The sequence below is a fragment of the Salvelinus sp. IW2-2015 genome, linkage group LG15 (assembly GCF_002910315.2).
Source record: "Salvelinus sp. IW2-2015 linkage group LG15, ASM291031v2, whole genome shotgun sequence".
NCBI classification, from domain to species: domain Eukaryota; kingdom Metazoa; phylum Chordata; class Actinopteri; order Salmoniformes; family Salmonidae; genus Salvelinus; species Salvelinus sp. IW2-2015.
In genome coordinates this window covers 48,061,202-48,083,462 of record NC_036855.1, presented here as the reverse complement: position 1 = coordinate 48,083,462, position 22,261 = coordinate 48,061,202, and the positions used below count along the sequence as shown (strand labels likewise).

The 22,261-nt window shown below is 45.3% G+C and overlaps 1 protein-coding gene across 1 annotated transcript in view; it reads left to right on the top strand.

The window, feature by feature from the left end:
- Positions 1-22,261, top strand: part of LOC111974395 (SH3 and multiple ankyrin repeat domains protein 2-like) — a 176,940-nt gene that overhangs the window by 90,548 nt on the left and 64,131 nt on the right. The window contains exons 14-15 of the mRNA XM_070447184.1: positions 4,349-4,431; positions 7,083-7,207. Of these exons, the coding sequence (XP_070303285.1) occupies positions 4,349-4,431; positions 7,083-7,207 (208 nt within the window). The remainder of the gene's footprint in view (positions 1-4,348; positions 4,432-7,082; positions 7,208-22,261) is intronic.

Here is a 22,261-nt window from a genome sequence, read left to right as displayed (position 1 = left end):
AAAGTATCTATATCCACAGTGAAACGAGTCCTGTATTGACATAACCTGAAAGGCCACTCAGCAAGGAAGAAGCCACTGCTCCAAAACCGCCATAAAAAAAGCCAGACTACGGTTTGCAACTGCACATGGGGACAAAGATCGCACTTTTTGGAGAAATGTCCTCTGGTCTGATGAAACAAAAATAGAACTGTTGGCCATAATGACCATCGATATGCTAGGAGGAGAAATGGAGAGGCTTGCAAGCCGAAGAACACCATCCCAACCGTGAAGCACGGGGGTGGCAGATCATGTTGTTGGGGTGCTTTGCTGCAGGAGGGTCTGGTGCACTTCACAAAATAGATGGCAACATGAGGAAGGAAAATTATGTGGATATATTGAAGCAACATCTCAAGACATCAGTCAGGAGGTTAAAGCTTGGTCGCAAATGGGTCTTCCAAATGGACAATGACCCCAAGCATACTTCTAAAGTTGTGGCAAAATGACGTAAGGATAATAAAGTCACGGTATTGGAGTGGCCATCACAAATCCCTGACCTCAATCCCATAGAAAATCTGTGGGCAGCGCTGAAAAAGCGTGTGCGAGCAAGGAGGCCTACAAACCTGACTCAGTTACACCAGCTCTGTCAGGAGGAATTGGCCAAAATTTACCCAACTTATTGTGGGAAGCTTGTGGAAGGCTATCTGAACCGTTTAACCCAAGTTAAACAATTTAAAGGCAATGCTACCAAATACTAATTGAGTGTATGTAAACTTCTGACCAACTGGGAATGTGGTGAAAGAAATAAAAGCTGAAATAAATCATTCTCTCTACTATTATTCTGACATTTCACATTCTTAAAATAAAGTGGGGATCCTAACTGACCTAAGACAGGGAATTTTTACTCGGATTAAACGTCAGGAATTTAAATGTAAATATATTAGTTTAAATGTATTTGGCTAAGGTGTATGTAAACTTCCGTCTTCAACTGTATGTATATATATATATAGAGAGAGAGAGACAGTGTGACTAGTGTGGCATACTAATTTGCTAAAGTTTATCTTGTAGAACTAAGAACAGATTTAGCCCTTGGTTCACTCCAGACTTTACTTGCACTTGACCAGCACAAAAACATCCTGTGGTGTACTGCATTAGCATAGAATAGCCCACGCGATATGCAACTTTTCAGGGAAGTTAGGAACCAATATACACAGTCAGTTGGGAAAGCAAAGGCTAGCTTTTTCAAACTGAAATTTGCATCCTGTAGCACAAATTCCAAAAAGTTGTGGGACACTGTGAAGTCCATGGAGAATAAGCGCACCTCCTCCCAGCTGCCCACTGCACTGAGGCTAGGAAACACTGTCACCACCGATAAATCCTCAATAATTGAGAATTTCAATAAGCATTTTTCTACAGCTGGCCATGCTTTCCACCTGGCTACACCGGTCACCATCCCTGCGCCCCCCACATCAACTTGCCCTAGCCCCCCCCCCCCACTTCTCCTTCACCCAAATCCAGATAGATGATGTTCTAAAAGAGCTGCAAAATCTGGACCCCTACAAATCAGCTGGGCTAGACAATCTGGACCCTCTCTTTCTAAAATGATCCGCCGCAATTGTTGCAGCCCCTATTACTTGCCTGTTCAACCTCTCTTTCGTATCGTCTGAGAACCCTAAAGATTGGAAAGCTGCCGTGGTCATCCCCCTCTTCAATGGGGTGACACTCTAGACCCAAACTGTTATAGACCTATATCCATCCTGCCCTGCCTTTCTAAATTCTTCGAAAGCCAATTTAACAAACAGATCACCGACCATTTCGAATCCCACCGTACCTTCTCTGCTATGCATTCTGGTTTCCGAGCTGGTCATGGGTGCACCTCAGCCACGCTCAAGGTCCTAAACGATATCATAACCGCCATCGATAAAAGACAGTACTGTGCAGCCGTCTTCATCGACCTGGCCAAGGCTTTCGACTCTGTCAATCACCGCATTCTTATCGGCAGACTCAACCGCCTTGGTTTCTGAAATGACGGCCTCACCTGGTTCACCAACTACTTCTCAGATAGAGTTCAGTGTGTCAAATCAGAGGGCCTGTTGTCCGGAACGATCGCTGCCCCCACCCACCCGCCCGACTAGCATCACTACTCTGGACGGTTCTGACTTCAAATATGTGGACAACTACAAATACCTAGGTGTCTGGTTAGACTGTAAACTCTCCTTCCAGACTCACATTAAGCTTCTCCAATCCAAAATTAACTCTGGAATCGGCTTCCTATTTTGCAACAAAGCCTCCTTCACTCATGCTGCTAAACATACCCTCGTAAAACTGACTATCCTACCGATCCTTGACTTCGGCGATGTCATTTACAAAATAGCCTCCAACACTCTACTTAGCAAATTAGATGTGGTCTATCACAGTGCCATCCGTTTTATCACCAAAGCCCCATATACTACCCACCACTGCGATTGTATGCTCTCGTTGGCTGGCCCTCGCTTCATATTCGTTGCCAAACCCACTGGCTCCAGGTCATCTATAAGTCTTTGCTAGGTAAAGCCCCACCTTATCTCAGCTCACTGGTCACCATAGCAACACCCACCCGTAGCATGTGCTACAGCAGGTATATTTTACTGGTCATCCCCAAAGCCAATTCCTCCTTTGGCCTCCTTTCCTTTCAGTTCTCTGCTGCCAATGACTGGAACGAATTGCAAAAAACACTGAAGCTGGAGACTTATATCTCCCTCACTAACTTTAAGCATCAGCTGTCAGAGCAGCTTACCGATCACTGTACCTTTACACAGCCAATCTGTAAATAGCCCACCCAACTACCTCATCCGCATATTGTTATTTATTTTGCTCTTTGCACCCCACTATCTCTACTTGCACATCATCATCTGCACATCTATCACTCCAGTGTTAATGCTAAATTGTAATTATTTCGCCACTATGGCCTATTTATTGCCTTACCTCCCTAATGTTACTACATTTGCACCCACCTTATATAGATTTTTCTATTGTGTTATTGAATGAACGTTTGTTTATCCCATGTGTAACTCTGTGTTGTTGATTTTGTCGCACTGCTTTGTTTTATCTTGGCCAGGTCGCAGTTGTAAATGAGAACTTGTTCTCAACTGGCCTACCTGGTTAAATAAAGGTGAAATAAAAAATAAAAAAATAATAATACATCTGCCATAAGAGCTGGGATTAGGGGGGAATGAAAGGCACATATTGAATTTTCATTTGGCACTAGACACTTATCTCACAATCTCCCTCATTTTCTCCTTATATATAGTATTTAGATAGACTGAACGGTTCCAGCAGCAGATGTGGCAGGTAAAGGGTATATAGCAGTACTGCTGGTAGCCTGGTAGCCCTACTGTGGTGTTGATGGGGCTGTATTGCTTGGACCACGTCATTGCTGCTGGTAGATTTTGTTTTTTTTCTGGAAGTTATAGAGTCTGAGAATTGAATAGCCTGATTGAATGTGGCTGTGACTGACGTGGTGGCATTCTGTTTTTGGAGTATGAGTGCACAGGTTGGAGTTATCACCTTTGTTCCCAATCTCATTTGGAGTCAGGCTGAGGAAAGAGGATCCAACAAAAATCTATTTTATAAAAACTATGTCAACGCCCCATCCGTTATTTTAAACCACAGCAATCAAAACGAAATAAACATAATTACCTGAAAAGCTTTCTCTCCCTGTCTGTTTCGCTCATCACGATGCTTGGGCGCATCTGTCGCCTTGGATTACATAATGAAAAATGTCATGCAAGCGCATGCGGGCTGCGTCCCTCTCTGTGTCATCCACCGCCACCCCACGCCACTGAGTGTGAGGACACCCACCTCTCGACTCCAGTGAAAGGGTCAACACTCACGCATGGCCTCCTGTCGTCGTGCCCGCGCACTGCCATGCTGGTCACTCTCTCTCTTTTCTCTCATCCGTTACGCGCACTCCTCGCCTAGGACTATTTTAACTCCCTGCCACCCTCCGTTCCGTTTCTCTCCCCCTCCTCCGCGCCAAGCCACGCTTTCATCATCATTTATTTAGTCGGTAATGCTGCTTCTATCCGACGTCACGCTTCGACTTAGTCGCCAGCTCTGGCCTCCGCGTGTCGCTCTCCCGAGTGGTTTTCGGCGGCAGAGGATAGGAGAGGAGCGGCGGCGGCTTTTCTGGAGATGCGGGCGCCGGACTGCCACTGCCAGCGTTGTCGCGCACTTCATTTGAGCTAAAAGGGGCCGAGGCAAGGAGCCCCTCCGTCGGGGGCTGCCCAGAGTAGCTTACCGCGATGAACCTGCACTCGGTGCGGGCGGCTGTGGCCATGATGCGGATGATGGGCTGTAATAACGGGCGCTTTGCGCGGCATTTTCTCCACAGCGACTGCGTGGTCGACGAGAAGACGGTGGTCTTGACCAAGAAGGAGAATGAAGGCTTCGGCTTCGTCCTGCGAGGGGCCAAAGGTAAGAGGCTACCCTGGTGTCTCCCACCTTCTCCTTCTCCTTTTCTCATGGTCACTGTATATGTAGGCACTGCACATTAAACAAGATAATAACAGCCTATGTATTTGATCTATGTCTCTATATGATAAAACGTTAATGAGATTAAAATGGTTTTGCCCACCTGATGTAACCGCAGGAACCCCTCCACTCTGTATGGCGGTCACCTATAGCCTACTGTATAATGTAAACAGCTGTCTGTCTGTCTGTCTGTCTGTCTGTCTGTCTGTCTGTCTGTCTGTCTGTCTGTCTGTCTGTCTGTCTGTCTGTCTGTCTGTCTGTCTGTCTGTCTGTCTGTCTGTCTGTCTGTCTGAGCATCAACATCAATGTCTAGCCAGCCAGGCACCACACACACACACACAAAGACTAACAGCACTTCTGTCCACCTCTCTAGAACAGAGCCCTTCATGTTCCGAAATGGACCTGGGGCTTTCCCATCTTCATAAATACATGTTTTAAATATAGAGACCTGTTCCCGAACAACTAGACCCGTTCCTTATAGATCTGGTCGGATCCAGACCCGGACGGATCCGAGGGAGAGAAGCAGCAGAAAAGTCCATTTTAAACTCCTTTTTTAACCAGAGCTTTTTTTAAACAAGCATTTTCGCTACACCCGCAATCTGCTAAAAGTGTATGTGACCAATACAATGTGATTTGATTTAAAGCGCAAGGAAGAGGGGGTAGAGAGAGGTGACGCTCTAGCAGGTGTCGTTCTGTGTGTGTAGGCTACTTTGAGTGTGAGTGAGTGACACGGGAACAGGGAGGAGGGAGGGAGAGAGAGACAGCAACCAACTAAGCCGACTGTAGTAAACTAATAGCTGCCATAGCTAAGTTATTTATCATCCAATATGATTCTGAGTAGCTGTCTTGACTGCATTAAACCGGGTGAATCTAGTTAAGCTTGCCAGCTAGCTAGGCTAATTGAGGCTGCGAGCACTTTCTCATTTTACACAGTTACAAACAACAACAACAACAACTCCATTCAGAATATAAAGTAGTAGCCTAACTTTTAATTCCATCACTTTAATTGCATCTTCCATTGATTCATATCTCATAACTTATGGCCCACATGGAGGCTCTATGACTGTAGCCTATTGCCGCGTTGATGACTTATGATTGGCCGACAATTGCCACATGCGCCACTCTGGTGGAAAATCAAAGAGCAGAAGGAAGAATTATACAAAATTCCTCTCTCTACTGCAGCAGTCACTTTCAGATCTATATGGGTCCTTCCTGACAAGTCTGTCAAAATTACACAAACCCTGAGACCCGTGACAATCATATCAGATCCTACCAGACCCTTGACATTATTTTGAATTCTGGATCTCGGGTGTTCGGCTACAGGTGGATCTGTGAAGACCTCTAATCTAGAGCACATACTTGCAAATGCACATACACACACACACACATCAATATCAGCCTGCGTTTAGGACATGTTGTCAGGACATTAGTGCGATTGTCCACACATCATTTGATGTTCCACCCCTCATGTGATGCTGTCTAAAAATAGCCCGCCGAGCGGCTGTTTTGGCTTCTATGACGATTACAGCCATGTCATAATCCACACTGTCAAATGCTGCGAGGTGGCATATTCTCATTGGTCTGCACTGTCGAGAGGTGCACTTTCTTTTTTAGAGACATGGATAGAGGAAGAAAGTGACAGAGGGAGGAAGAGAGAGAGAGGAGAGTAATTTAGCATAAAAAAACAACAAGCCGAATGTACTAGAGTTGTTCTGACACTGCCATCACCCAAGGGAACTGAGCCAGCCCTCTTTATCCTCTGGCACTGTGCACTTCACACACACACACTCTGATGCTCAAACACACACACACACACACAACGGAAACACACAAAATCACACAGAAACAGACACACAATGCACCCACTCTCACATCAAATCACAAATGAATGCTTGCGCTTACACGCTCCCACGCACACACACACAGTGCCTCGCATCTCTCGTACAGTAAGAGGGTGATTTATCAGAAATGTCACTTGTCACCATTGGTTTCTGGCTGCCACGAGGACATCGTGTGAATATCACTGGCCAGTGGAAGGTGGAAGAGAGGATTGGAGAAGAGATGCGAGAGGGGAAAGAGAGAGAGGGTGACAGAGGGAAAGGGTGATGATAAGGAGATAGGGAGAGAAAATAGACAGGATTATAGGAGATGGGAGAAAGAGATCTTACTGCCCCTACCACCAGGGCAAACCTTGTGTCTAGACACACACACACTGCCATGCATAGACATTAGGACAGCAGTAATCTAATCTGGCTGTGTTGATGACAGCACAGTGTCTTCAGCCTTCCACCTTATTGAATTGGCAATGACCTTTGTGGGTTTATTGGTGATGAATGGATTCTCTCTGCTTGTCTCTGGTGAACACTCAGATGTTTGTTTGTTTGTTTGTTTGTTTGTCTGCCGACCACAAAGCCAATGCTAAACCCCATTTTTTTCTCCCCATCCATCCTAAAAATGTCATGCAAATAAAGCTGTGTGTGTGTGCACAGATCTGGAATGGGGCTAGATCTCCATAGGCTCAGGGTTGAGGAGGGGAGTGGTGTCCAGGATAAGGTGACCCACTTACCTTCTCTCTCTCGCTTTCTCTCCCATAGCGGACACGCCCATCGAGGAGTTTACTCCCACCCCTGCCTTCCCAGCTCTCCAATACCTGGAGTCGGTGGACGAGGGAGGAGTGGCCTGGCAGGCGGGGCTTAGGACCGGGGACTTCCTCATCGAGGTAGGTGTGTGTGTGCGCGTGCATGCATGTGTGTTCATGTATGCGCTTTTATGTGAGAGGGGGTGCATTTTGTGTCTGTGTGTGTGATATTGTGTGTGTGTGTGTGTGTGTGTGTGTGTGTGTATCATACTACTCTTCACTTCCTGTCCCAAACAGAGTTCTTTCTTCCTGCTGCTAGAAGCAATGAGATTAGTTGTAGAGATCCTTTTTGGGATGAGTGAGAGCTGATTAGTGATATCTGTTGGCACTTGATCTTTGGTTCAACTTGATCTTAGGTACCTCTTTATTTTACAGGCCGCTATTTACCTGGCATTTACTTAGAAAGCACACGATGGTATGATAATTATGCAATAATAATGTTATAATTAAATGTTGTTGCTTTAGGATTAATTACAACAAGCCAAACTTTGCAGCTTTTGATACCAGGTAGTTACCACCCATCCTGTTTCTGCTCAATTCTTTGAGTTTTGGAGTGCTTTTGGATCAGACCAGTGATTCCCAAACTCTGGGACAGGATCCACCACTAAGTCAAGGGTAGTTCCATGTCTGGTGGCAGATGAAGATGTGATTGTGTCCAGTAGCATTGGTTTGTTTATTTGTGGTGAAAGGCATTAGGTGGGTCACAGCCAAGGATGTAGTGGGAAAAGCTACATCCAGGTAGTGATAGCCAGCTTAGGCTAGCATCACACAATAACATTCCTGAGACCCGAAGTACTATTTTTGTGGGTACTTTTTGGGTTCTGTTTTTGTGTTCTGTTTTTGTGGGATAGTGGTTATAATGGTGCTGTTTGATAATTGTTATGAACATGGTTGTGAATCCCTGTTGGGCTGCGTGCATACTGTATGCGTGTGTAACAAGTGCAAACAGTGCAACTGTAGTCAGTGCAGTGCTGTGGTTGGGGTTTGTCTTGGCTCTTGCTAAATGGAGCAGCAAATGATGAGAGAAAACTGCATCTATCTGCAACTATCCCTCGCTCTCTGCCTGCATCTCTAGCTTTCTCTCCTCTCTCTCCCTCACTCCTCTCTCATGAGCTGTTACACATACTGCCCCCTCTTTTTCCCCTCATCTCTCTATTACAGCATCTTAAAACACAGACTACCCACTGGGCAAAAACTGCTTGAATCAACGTTATTTCCACATCATTTCAAAAAATCAATGTGAGGATGTTGTGACAACGTGGAAACTGATTATATTTGCAAAAAGTCATCAATGTTAGGGCATTTCATATTTTTTTAACCTAAATCCAATGACATGGTGATTTTTTTATTATTATAATTTTTTATACCTGGTTGACCAGGGTGCCGGCGGTGAAAGTCGGCGATGAGGGCCAGGTCCAGGATGTCCTTAGCAGGGACCCAGCACCTCTCCTCCAGGCCATAACTCTCCCAGTCAACCAGGTACTGGAAACCCCTGTCCCGAGGTTGAACCCTCAGGAGGCGTCTCACCGTGTACGCCGGATGGCCGTCGATGAGACGGGAGGTGGGGTGGGCCTGGAAACAGGAGACAAAGGACAGTGAGACAAGGCTTAATCCTGGACACATGAAAATTGGGATGTATACGAAGGGTATGGGGCAACAGAAGATCAACAGCAGTGGGACTAAGGACTTTAGAGATGGGGAAAGGACCAATAAAACGGGGGGAAAGTTTACGGGACTCCACCCGGAGAGGCAGGTCCCGCGTAGACAGCCATACCCTCTGCCCGAGATGATAGTTGGGAGCCGGAGTCCGGTGGCAGTCCGCTTGTCGACGATACCTGGAGGTGGCCTTGAGAAGAGCAGACCGAGCTCTCTCCCAGGTACGCCGACAGTGGCGGATGAACATCTGGACCGAGGGTATGTTGACCTCTTCTTCTTGCTCTGGGAAGAGCGGTGGCTGATATCCCATGGAACACTCGAAGGGCAAAAGCCCAGTGGCCGGGCAGGGAAAAGTGTTCCGGGCGTACTCCACCCACACAAGTTGCCGGCTCCAGGTGGTGGGGTTGGTTGAGACAAGGCACCTAAGCGCAGTCTCCAGGTTTTGATTGGCTCGCTCTGCCTGGCCGTTGGACTGGGGATGAAACCTGGAGGACAGGCTGGCCAACGACCCAATGAGGGTGCAGAACGCCTTCCAGAATCTGGATGAGAATTGAGGACCGGGATCAGAGACAATGTCAACAAGGAGTCCATGGATTCAGAAGACGTGCTGCACCATGAGCTGGGCCGTCTCCTTGGCTGAGGTAACTTAGGGAGAGAGATGAAATGGGCGACTTTAGAAAAACTATCCACTACTGTCAGGATAGTGGTGTTGCCATCAGACGGAGGAAGCCCAGTGACAACATCCAGGGACATATGGGACCAGGGGCGATGAGGAACAGGGAGTGTGCTGAAGGAGGCCAGCCGGAGCCTGCCGCAGTCTTATTCTGAGCACACAGCGTGCGTGTGGTGACGAAGGCTGAGACGTCAGAAACCATAGTGGGCCACCAGAAGCGTTGTCAGAGGAAGGCCAGGGTTCGACAGGAGCCGGGATGGCAGGTGAGCTTGGAGGAATGAGCCCATTCCAGGACCTAAGCTCGGGCCGAATCAGGGACAAACATTCGGTTACCCCCCCCAATCCTTCCCCACTCTCACATTTTCAGGATCCATCTGAACACTCCCTTCAGCAATGACATATCCCAGAAAGGAGATAGTGGAGCAGTGGAATTCACACTTCTCAGCTTTCATGAACAACTGGTTCTCTAGGAGGCGCTGAAGGACTTGTCAGACATGGAGGACGTGTTCTTGAGCAGGACGGGAGAAAACGAGGATGTCGTTGAGGTAGACAAACACAAATCTATTCAACATGTCACTGAGCACATTGTTGACCAGGGCCTGGAACACTGCGGGAGCGTTGGTGAGTCCAAACGGCATGACCAGGTACTCATAGTGTCCACTAGCTGTGTTGAAGGCCGTCTTCCACTCGTCTCCTTCGTGTATTCGAACTAGGTGGTAGGCATTCCGAAGGTCCAACTTGGAAAAGATGGTTGCCCCCTGGAGACGTTCGAAAGGACTGGTAGAGGGTAACGATTCTTCACTGTGATGTCATTGAGGCCCCGGTAGTCGATACATGGACGCAGGGTTTTGTCCTTTTTTTCCACAAAGAAGAACCCTGCGCCGGAAGGGGAGGCAGATGGACGAATGCTCCCAGCAGCCAGAGAGTCCTCAATGTACTCCTCCATGGCCTTGGTCTCAGGGCCAGACAGGGAATATAGCCGCCCACGAGGCAGTGTTGTGCTCGGGAGGACATTAATAGCGCAATTGTAGGGACGATGCGGAGGGAGGGAGGTGGCGCGAGCCTTGCTGAACACCTCCAGGAGGTCCTGGGATTCCGTGGGAACAACAGAGAAATCCGAGGTTTTACCAGAGCCCGCAGGAGGACATCCCAGGACAGGCTGAGCCGCCTTCAGGCAATGTGAGTGGCAGAACGGGCTCCAACCCAGGATAGAACCAGTGGTACAGTCAATAACGGGGTTGTGTCTCTGGAGCCATGAAAATCCCAAAACAACAGGAACATTGGGAGATTCAATGAGAAGAAGCTGTATGGACTCACTGTGATTTCCCGACACACACAGGTTAATGGGCACCGTACTGACCCTGCCTATGGTGTGTCCGTCCAGTGCTCTGGAGCCATAGGAATGGAGGGGGGTTGTGTGGAGATACCAAGCTCCGAAACCAGAGTAGTGTCCATTAAACTCTCATCAGCTCCAGAGTCAATGAGCACCCGGAGAGATTTAGACCGGTCACCCCACAGCAGGATAACATGGAAGAGAGAATGAGTAATGTGAGTTAGAAAACTCCCAGTATGACCCGCCATGGTACTCTTACCTAGCTGATGAGTCTGGTCTTTTACTGGACAGACGGATTTGTAATGCCCTCTAGCACCACAATACAGGCAATTGTTGGAGTTAAGCCTCTGTCGTCGTTCCTGAGGTGACAATCTAGCTCTGCCCTGTTGGATAAGCACTGTAGAAAATGAGTCGCTCGTTCCCGATGATTCCCGAGGGGACTCGGGTGACTTCGTATCCTGTCAGTGTTAAAGGTGGCAGTTTTACTGCAGGCTGCTGGTGACATGAAATACACAGAGTTCACCAGGGCCGAGTTCACCAAGCTGCTTTTGGAGATGAGGGATCTCCTCCCCTCCCCTCCCCTCTCTTCTCCTCCCCTCTCCTCTGTTAAACTGTCTGTAATGGCGAGACTCCTTGCTGTTGGAACACTGTTTATGTCTGACCTCTTGTTCCTCAGACACTGCAGTTTTTGGCAAATGACTGTGCCCTTAGCTGATGGGCTGGACTGCATCCAAAATGGAACCCTATTACCTTTATAGTGCACTAACTTTTACCAGGGTCTTGAACAGGATGCGCAATATACCAAAACACACTTTTTAATCCCCAAAATGATTTGGCAGTTAATGCCAAAAACAGATTTTTCATTGAACTTCCATTTCCTTCCAAGAGGCTGAATGTCTCTTGCCTATTCAGTCTATAAAGACTACGGCTTAGGAACCAGTGGCTTACTAATGTTAAGTGGAGTGTATGGCCCAAAGTATGGAGTGATTTCAGTGCCAACGGAAATTGTATTTCAATTCCATAATTTAGAAGTTGTAATATATATAATTTTTATTTTATATATTTTTTATTTGTAATACACAAATGAAATCCTTGAATTCATAAACTGAACTTGTATTTAATGATTTGAAACTAATTTCAATGAATATTGCATTCAGTTTTTTTAATTTCTTGAATATTCAAATTCAATATTTACATATTTATTTTCAATATGGTAGCTATTGTATTCAATGTCTGTGAATCGAGTTTAGAAACTATAATTTCAAGTTTATCAAAGTTTAAAATATTCAACTTCTCAGATGCATTCAGATTCAAAACCAGAGACAACATCCTGGTACTTTGCCAGCCAGGAACGGAGGAGAACAAATAGAAGCAAATGCTCTCTGTGGTAAAATAAAATTTTAAGAAGATAAATTGTAAAAATAGGCAGGGTTTATGAATTTGTGGTTGTGGTAACTACTGAACTCGCTAAAATACAAGTAAAGTATTTTGGGTATACTGTACTGTAAGTGGCTGCCACAGCAGTTTGAGGACCTTAGTAATCTACAGGGGGGCTGACAGGGCTAAGTAAGATTGTGGTGGTTAGCCCAGATCAAGACTGTTAGCAGATTGCTACAGTACATAGTCATTTCTCAAATGTAGAAGCTACCCCCTCTCACTTTCTCGCTCTCTCTTCCACACCCAGTTCAAGGAGATCTCTGGCATCCAAGACAATGAATATGGTACAGTACAGTACACGGATGTTCTTGCTGTATCTCTCTGCCTGAGTGTGTTTGACTAGAGATAGCGAGATCGGGAGGAAGACTGTTATATAACGCTCCTCTTTCCCGGGTCAGGAGAGTGCTGTGTGTGACCACTGTATGTATGCAAAGGCAGCTGCTCCCCTCAACCCCCAGGTGTGTGTGTTTGTTTGTGTGTGTGCGCGTGACAGTCAGATCTCTTCCCCACTGCTGCATATTCTGAGAATTTTACAGTCAATATAGTGCTACACAAATACAGCAGATACAAATACAAAGTCTCTTACCAAACCATAATTCTACCAGTGGACTGATAACACTATCTCTTTCCCCTGTTAGTTACAACAAACCAGTAAAGCTAAGACTTCGTCATTTTAGCGCATTGCTAATAAACACATTGCTGTGTGATATTCTAGCACTGTAAAAATGCTACGTTGCTAGCTAGCTCAGTTCCATGCTATTATAGCAGTCAACCATGGTTTCCCAACAGCCCCCAGGTCTGTGCTCAGTGATATTGATGGGATTACAACCATTGCCCTTGACCCAATTATGCCTGAGTGTGTGGCCAATTTTCTCTCTGACAAGCAGTATTGTGATGATAGCTAGAGGGTCTGTAATAACTAGCGCTGCAACCTGTTAACTTGTAATCTGCATCCACTTAGCGCTATGGATATGCAGTGTTCAGCAGAATATGTTTGAGATTTAGAATGCTAGAAGAAGGCACTATAGCCCTATTCAGGCGGGATTAGTTTGACTTTGGGAGGTCAGGTAATGAATTACATGCACAAGCACAAAACACCACATCCGTAATTTTTGTCCCGTCTTATTTTTGTCCCGAGTTTATTTGTTTATTCACATTCCCATTAGCTTTTGCCGAAGCAAAAGGGGTCCACACAAAAACATAATACACGACAAGTAACAAAACACTGTCAGACTAGAACAGTCACACAAATTTAAAATGCAACGATATACAAACAATACAACTAAAGAATAACGTGTGTGTACTGTAGATTGTGTGTGTTAGAGTGTTTGTGTGTAATTTCACAGCCCCTATTGTGCCACGAGATGTTGTTTTATAAAAAGAAATGAGGGAATATTGCTGTTTGCGTGATTAATTGGATCATGGCTCTGTATATAATACTGTGCGTTGCCGTGAATTCGTTTGGAGACTGTGAAAAGACCCCTGGTGGCATTTCCTGTTGGGTATATATGGATGTCTGAGCTGTATGTTATTTAATTATGCAAACAATCTGGAATTTTCCTCACAGTAATATTTCTCATAAAAACTAGAAGAGAAGCAGTTAATCCCTCATCAGCCCTTAACCAGGAAAGACTGGCATGCAAGTTGTTGATGTTGCTTCTGTATGTGCAGGTAAGGGCATGGTGTGCTTTTTTTTGAGCCAGCTGCAGCTTTGCTAGGTCTTTCTTTGCTGCAATTGACTATATTACCAGACAGTAATCAAGATGGGACAAGACCAGAGCCTGAACAATTAGTACAGTTGATTTCTGTCAAAAACGCAGGACATATTTTTATAACATATTTTTATTTTTATACCTCTCCCCATCTTCACACCAACTTTATCAATTTGAATTTTGATTTATTAGGGATCCCCATTTGCTGCTTCCAAGGCAGCAGGTACTGTTCCTGGGGGTCCAAACTCATTAAGGCACTTACATCACACATAAAACAAGATAAGACAGTACATCATATAACATTATTGCAACACAACATACAGTGCCTTGCAAAAGTATTCATCCTCCTTGGTGTTTTTCCTATTTTGTTGCATTACAACCTGTAGTTGAAATAGATTTGGATTTGGATTTCATGTAATGGACATACACAAAATAGTCCAAATTGGTGAAGTGAAATTTAAAAAATAACTTGTTTAAAGATTTTTTTTAAACAATAGGAAAAGTGCATATAAACTCAGCAAAAAAAGAAACGTCCTCTCACTGTCAACTGCGTTTAATTTTCAGCAAAGTTAACGTGTAAATATTTGTATGAACATAACAAGATTCAACAACTGAGACAAAAACTGAACAAGTCCCACAGACATGTGACTAACAGAAATTGAATAATGTGTCGCTGAGCAAAGGGGGGGTCAAAATCTAAAGTAACAGTCAGTATCTGGTGTGGCCATCAGCTGCATTAACTACTGCAGTGCATCTCCTCCTCATGGACTGCACCAGATTTGCCAGTTCTTGCTGTGAGATGTTACCCCACTCTTCCACCAAGGCACCTGCAAGTTACCGGACATTTCTGGGGGGAATGGCCCTAGCCCTCACCCTCCGATCTAACAGGTCTCAATGGGTTTGAGATCTGGGCTTTTCGCTGGCTATGGCAGAACACTGACATTCCTGTCTTGCAGGAAATCACGCACAGAACGAGCAGTATGGCTGGTGGCATTGTCATGCTGGAGGGTCATGTTAGGATGAGCCTGGAGGAAGGGTACCACATGAGGGAGGAGGCTGTCTTCCCTGTAACGCACAGCGTTGAGATTGCCTGCAATGACAACAAGCTCAGTCCGATGATGCTGTGACACACCGCCCCAGACCATGACGGACCCTCCACCTCCAAATCGATCCCGCTCCAGAGTACAGGCCTCGGTGTAACGCTCATTCCTTCGACGATAAACGCGAATCCGACCATCACCCCCGGTGAGACAAAACTGCAGTGAAGAGCACTTTTTGCCAGTCCTGTCTGGTCCAGCAACGGTGGGTTTGTGCCCATAGGCGACGTTGTTGCCGGTGATGTCTGGTGAGGACCTGCCTTACAACAGGCCTACAAGCCCTCAGTCCAGCTTCTCTCAGCCTATTGCGGACAGTCTGAACAATGATGGAGGGATTGGGCATTCCTTGTGTAACTCGGGCAGTTGTTGTTGCCATCCTGTACCTGTCCCGCGGGTGTGATGTCCGGATGTACCGATCCTGTGCAGGTGTTGTTACACGTGGTCTGCCACTGCGAGAATGATCAGCTGTCCGTCCTGTCTCCCTGTAGCGCTGTCTTAGACGTCTCACAGTACGAACATTGCAATGTATTGCCCTGGCCACATCTGCGGTCCTCATGCCTCCTTGCAGCATGCCTAAGGCACGTTCACACAGATGAGCAGGGACCCTGGGCATTTTTCTTTTGGTGTTTTACAGAGTCAGTAGAAAGGCCTCTTTAGTGTCTTAAGTTTTCATAAATGTGACCTTAATTGCCTGCCGTCTGTAAGCTGTTGAGTGTCTTAATGACCGTTCCACAGGTGCATGTTCATTAATTGTTCATGGTTCATTGAGCAAGCATGGGAAACAGTGTTTAAACCCTTTACAATGAAGATCTGTAAAGTTATTTGGATTTTTACGAATTATCTTTGAAAGACAGGGTCCTGAAAAAGGTACGTTTCTTTTTTTGCTGAGTTTATATCCACCCCCATTGCTATGAAGTCCATAAATAACATTTGGTGCAACCAATTACCTTCAGAAGTCACATAAATACAGTCCACGTGTGTGCAATCTAAGTGTCACATGATCTGTTCCATGATCTCAGTATATATACACCTGTTCTGAAAGGCCCAGAGTCTGCAACACCACTAAGCAAGGGGCATCACCAAGCAAGCGGCACCATGAAGACCAAGGAGCTCTCCAAACAGGTCAGGGACAAAGTTGTGGAGAAGTACAGATCAGGGTTGGGTTATACAAAAATATCCGAAACTTTCAACATCCCACGGAGCACCATTAAATCCATTATTAAAATCTGGAAAGAATATGGCACCAGAACAAACCTGCCAAGAGGAGGGCCGCCCACCAATACTCACGGACCAGGCAATGAGGGAATTAATCAGAGAGGCAGCAAAGAGACCAAAGATAACCCTGAAGGAGCTGCAAAGCTCCACAGCGGAGATTGGAGTATCAGTCCATAGGACAACTTTAAGCCGTACACTCCACAGAGCTGGGCTTTACGGAAGACTGGCCAGAAAAGGAGCCATTGCTTAAAGAAAAAAATAAGCAAACACGTTTTGTGTTCGCCAAAAGGCATGTGGGAGACTCCCCAAACATATGAGAGAAGGTACTCTGGTCAGATGAGACTAAAATTAAGCTTTTTGTCCATTAAGGAAAATGCTATGTCTGGCACAAACCCAGCACCTCTCATCACCCGAGAATACCATCCCCACAGTAAAGCATGGTGGTGGCAGCATCATGCTGTGGGGATGTTTTTCATTGGCAGAGACTGGGAAACTGGTCAGAATTGAAGGAATGGTGGATGGCACTAAATACATGGAAATTCTTGAGGGAAACCTGTTTCAGTCTTCCAGAGATTTGAGACTGGGACGGAGGTTCAGCTTCCAGCAGGACAATGACCCTAAGCATACTGCTAAAGCAACACTGGAGTGGTTTTAGGGGAAACATTTAAATGTCTTGGAATGGCCTAGTCAAAGCCCAGACCTCAATACCTCAATACTCCCATCTCAAATACACCCCCTCTTCTCCCCACCCTGGAGAAGCTCACTAAGGGGAGTGAGCCTCTAGGTCATATACTATGAAAGATAAGTTTCAACATCAGAGGGGTGGTATAATGGTTCCAGACACTACCATACTCCTCCCCCCAATGGGAAAAGAAGGGAGTGACTAGCGCACAGAGATAGTGGAGCCCTTCTCCCTTTCTGATATTCTGCATATTATGAAAGTAAATAAAACATCTTATTTATCTATGTTACCTAACTAATTCTGATTCAGCTACGACAGTGTGTGTGTGTGTGTGATTGTGTTGTGTGTGTGGTGTGTGTGTGTGTTGTGTGTGTGTGTGTGTGTGGTGTGTGTGTGTGTGTGTGTGTGTGTGTGTGTGTGTGTGTGTGTGTGTGTGTGTGTGTGTGTGTGTGTGTGTGTGTGTGTGTGTGTGTGTGTGTGTGTGTTGTGTGTGTGTGTGTTGTGTGTGTGTATACAGTTGAAGTCTACATACACCTTAGCCAAATATATTTTAACTCAGTTTTTTACAATTCCTGACATTTAATCCCAGTAACAATTCCCTGTCTTAGGTCAGTTAGGATCACAACTTTATTTTAAGAACATGAAATGTCAGAATAATAGTAGAGAGAATTATTTATTTCAGCTTTTATTTCTTTCATCACATTCCCAGTGGGTCAGAAGTTTACATACACTCAATTAGTATTTGGTAGCATTGCCTTTATATTATTTAACTTGGGTCAAACATTTTAGGCAGCCTTCCACATGTTTCCACAATAAGTTGTGTGAATTTTGGCCCATTCTTTCTGACAGAGCTGGTGTAACTGAGTCAGGTTTGTAGGCCTCCTTGCTTGCACAACGCTTTTTCAGTTCTGCCCACAAATTTTCTATAGGATTTAGGTCAGGGCTTTGTGATGGCCACTCCAATACCTTGACTTTGTTGTCCTTAAGCCATTTTGCCACAACTTTGAAAGTATGCTTGGGGTCATTGTCCATTTGGAAGACTCATTTGCGACCAAGCTTTAACTTCCTGTCTCATCAAATCAAATCAAATCAAGTTTATTTTATATAGCCCTTCGTACATCAGCTAATATCTCGAAGTGCTGTACAGAAACCCAGCCTAAAACCCCAAACAGCAAGCAATGCAGGTGTAGAAGCACGGTGGCTAGGAAAAACTCCCTAGAAAGGCCAAAACCTAGGAAGAAACCTAGAGAGGAACCAGGCTATGAGGGGTGGCCAGTCCTCTTCTGGCTGTGCCGGGTGGAGATTATAACAGAACTATGCAAGATGTTCAAAATGTTCATAAGTGACAAGCATGGTCAAATAATAATCATGAATAATTTTCAGTTGGCTTTTCATAGACGATCATTAAGAGTTGAAAATAGCAGGTCTGGGACAGGTGGCGGTTCCATAACCGCAGGCAGAACAGTTGAAACTGGAAATGCAGCAAGGCCAGGTGGACTGGGGACAGCAAGGAGTCATCATGCCCGGTAGTCCTGACGTATGGTCCAGGCTCAGGTCCTCCGAGAGAGAGAAAGAAAGAGAGAAGGAGAGAATTAGAGAGAGCCAAGATTTTCAAAATGTTCATAAATGACAAGCATGGTCAAATAATAATCAGGAATAAATATCAGTTGGCTTTTCATAGCCGATCATTAAGAGTTGAAACAGCAGGTCTGGGACAGGTAGGGGTTCCATAACCGCAGGCAGAACAGCTGAAACTGGAATAGCAGCAAGGCCAGGCGGACTGGGGACAGCAAGGAGTCATCATGCCCGGTTTGCCGTGACGTATGGTCCTAGGGCTCAGGTTCTCCGAGAGAGAGAAAGAAAGAGAGAACGAGAGAATTAGAGAGAGCATACTTAAATTCACACAGGACACTGATAAGATAGGAGAAGTACTCCAGGTATAACCAACTGACCCTAGCCCCCCCGACACATAAACTACTGCAGCATAAATACTGGAGGCTGAGACAGGAGGGTCAGGAGACACTGTGGCCCCATCAGAAGAAACCCCCGGAACAGGGCCAAACAGGAAGATATAACCCCACCCACTTGCAAAGCACAGCCCCACACCATAGAGGGATATCTTCAACCACCAACTTACAATCCTGAGACAAGGCCGAGTATAGCCCACAAAGATCCTCACCACCAAACCAAGGGGCGCCACCCAGACACGATCAGTCAACGTGAACTCAAGCATCACTCAACGTGAGACCTCTCCCAGGACGCGCATAAAGAGCACAGAAGCCAGTGACTCAGCCCTGTAACAGGGTTAGAGCAGAGAATCCAGTGGAGAGAGGGGAACCGGCCAGGCAGAGACAGCAAGGGCGGTTCGTTGCTCCAGAGCCTTTCCGTTCACCTTCACACTCCTGGGCCAGACTACACTCAATCATATGACCTACTGAAGAGATAAGTCTTCAGTAAAGACTTAAAGGTTGAGACCGAGTCTGCGTCCTCTCACATGGGTAGGCAGACCGTTCCATAAAAATGGAGATCTATAGGAGAAAGCCCTGCCTCCCGCTGTTTGCTTAGAATTCTAGGATGCTTAGTTGAGGACAATTAGAGGCCTGCGTCTTGTGACCGTAGCGTACGTGTAGGTATGTACGGCAGGACCACACTCGAAAGATAGGTAGGAGCAAGCCCATGTAACGCTTTATAGGTTAACAGTAAAACCTTGAAATCAGCCTTGCCTTAACAGGAAGCCAGTGTAGGGAAGCTAGCACTGGAGTAATATGATCAAATTTCTTGGTTCTAGTCAGGATTCTAGCAGCCGTATTTAGCACTAACTGAAGTTTATTTAGTGCTTTATCCGGGTAGCGGAAAGTAGAGCATTGCAGTAGTCTAACCTAGAAGTAACAAATGCATGGATAAATTTTTCTGCATCATTTTTGGACAGAAAATTTCAGATTTTTGCAATGTTACGTAGATGGAAAAAAGCTGTCCTTGAAACAGTCTTGATATGTTCGTCAAAAGAGAGATCAGGGTCAAGAGTAACGCCGAGGTCCTTCACAGTTTTATTTGAGACGACTTTACAACCATCAAGATTAATTGTCAGATTTAACAGAAGATTCTTTGTTTCTTGGGACCTAGAACAAGCATCTCTGTTTTGTCCGAGTTTAAAAGTAGAAAGTTTGCAGCCATCCACTTCCTTATGTCTGAAACACAGGCTTCTAGCGAGGGCAATTTTGGGCTTCACCATGTTTCATTGAAATGTACAGCTGTGTGTCATCGCATAGCAGTGAAAGTTAACATTATGTTTTCGAATAACATCCCCAAGAGGTAAAAATATAGTGAAAACAATAGTGGTCCTAAAACGGAACCTTGTGGAACACCGAAATGTACAGTTGATTTGTCAGAGAACAAACCATTCACAGAGACAAACTGATATCTTTCCGACAGGTAAGATCTAAACCAGGCCAGAACTTGTCCGTGTAGACCAATTTGGGTTTCCAGTCTCTCAAAAGAATGTGGTGATCGATGTGTCAAGGCAGCACTAAGGTCTAGTAGCACGAGGACAGATGCAGAGCCTCGGTCTGACGCCATTAAAAGGTCATTTACCACCTTCACAAGTGCAGTCTCAGGTGCTATGATGGGGTCTAAAACCAGACTGAAGCATTTCGTATACATTGTTTGTCTTCAGGAAGGCAGTGAGTTGCTGCGCAACAGCTTTTTCTAAAATTTTTGAGAGGAAAGGAAGATTCGATATAGGCGATAGTTTTTTATATTTTCCGGGTCAAGGTTTGGCTTTTTCAGAGAGGCTTTATTACTGCCACTTTTAGTGAGTTTGGTACACATCCGGTGGATAGAGAGCCGTTTATTATGTTCAACATAGGAGGGCCAAGCACAGGAAGTAGCTCTTTCAGTAGTTTAGTAGGAATAGGATCCAGTATGCAGCTTGAAGGTTAAGAGGCCATGTTTATTTTTCATCATTGTGTCAAGAGATATAGTACTAAAACACTTAAGTGTCCTCTCCGATCCAGGCCTGGCAGAGCTGTGCAGATCCAGGACAGCTAAGCCCTGGAGGAATATGCAGATTTAAAGAGGAGTCCGTAATTTGCTTTCTAATGATCATGATCTTTTCCTCAAAGAAGTTCATGAATATATTACTGCTGAAGTGAACCATCCTCTCTTGGGAATGCTGCTTTTTAGTTAGCTTTGCAACAGTATCAAAAGAAATTTTGGATTGTTTCTTATTTCCTCTAATTAAGTTGGAAAAGTAGATGATCGAGCAGCAGTGAGGGCTCTTCGGTACTGCACGGTACTGTCTTTCCAAGCTAGTCGGAAGACTTCCAGTTTGGTGTGGCGCCATTTCCGTTCCAATTTTCTGGAAGCTTGCTTCAAAGCTCGGGTATTTTCTGTATACCAGGGAGCTAGTTCTTATGACAAATGTTTGTCGTTTTAGGGGTGCAACTGCATCTAGGGTATTGCGCAAGGTTAAATTGAGTTCCTCAGTTAGGTGGTTACTGATTTTTTGTCCTCTGACGTCCTTGGGTAGGCAGAAGGAGTCTGGAAGGGCGTCAAGGAATTTTTGTGTTGTCTGAGAATTTATAGCACGACTTTTGAGCTCCTTGTGTTGGGGTCTGAGCAGATTATTTGTTGCGATTGCAAACGTAATAAAATGGTGGTCCGACAGTCCAGGATTATGAGGAAAAACATTAAGATCTACAACATTTATTCATGGGACAAAACTAGGTCCAGAGTATGACTGTGGCAGTGAGTAGGTCCAGAGACATGTTGGACAAAACCCACTGAGTCGATGATGGCTCCGAAAGACTTTTGGAGTGGGTCTGTGACTTCTCCATATGAATATTAAAATCACCAAAAATTAAAATATGATCTGCTATGACTACAAGGTCTGATAGGAATCAGGGAACTCAGAGAGGAACGCTGTATATGGCCAGGAGGCCTATAAACAGTAGCTATAAAAAGTGATTGAGTAGGCTGCATAGATTTCATGACTAGAAGCTCAAAAGACGAAAACGTCTTTTTTTTTTTGTAAATTGAATTTGCTATCGTAAATGTTAGCAACACCTCGCCTTTGCGGGATGCACGGGGGATATGGTCACTGTGTAACCAGGAGGTGAGGTCTCATTTAACACAGTAAATTCATCAGGCTTAAGCCATGTTTCAGTCAGGCAATCACATCAAGATTATGATCAGTGATTAGTTCATTGACTATAACTGCCTTTGACGTGAGGGATCTAACATTAAGTAACCCTATTTTGAGATGTGAGGTATCACAATCTCTTTCAATAATGGCAGGAATGGAGGAGGTCTTTATCCTAGTGAGATTGCTT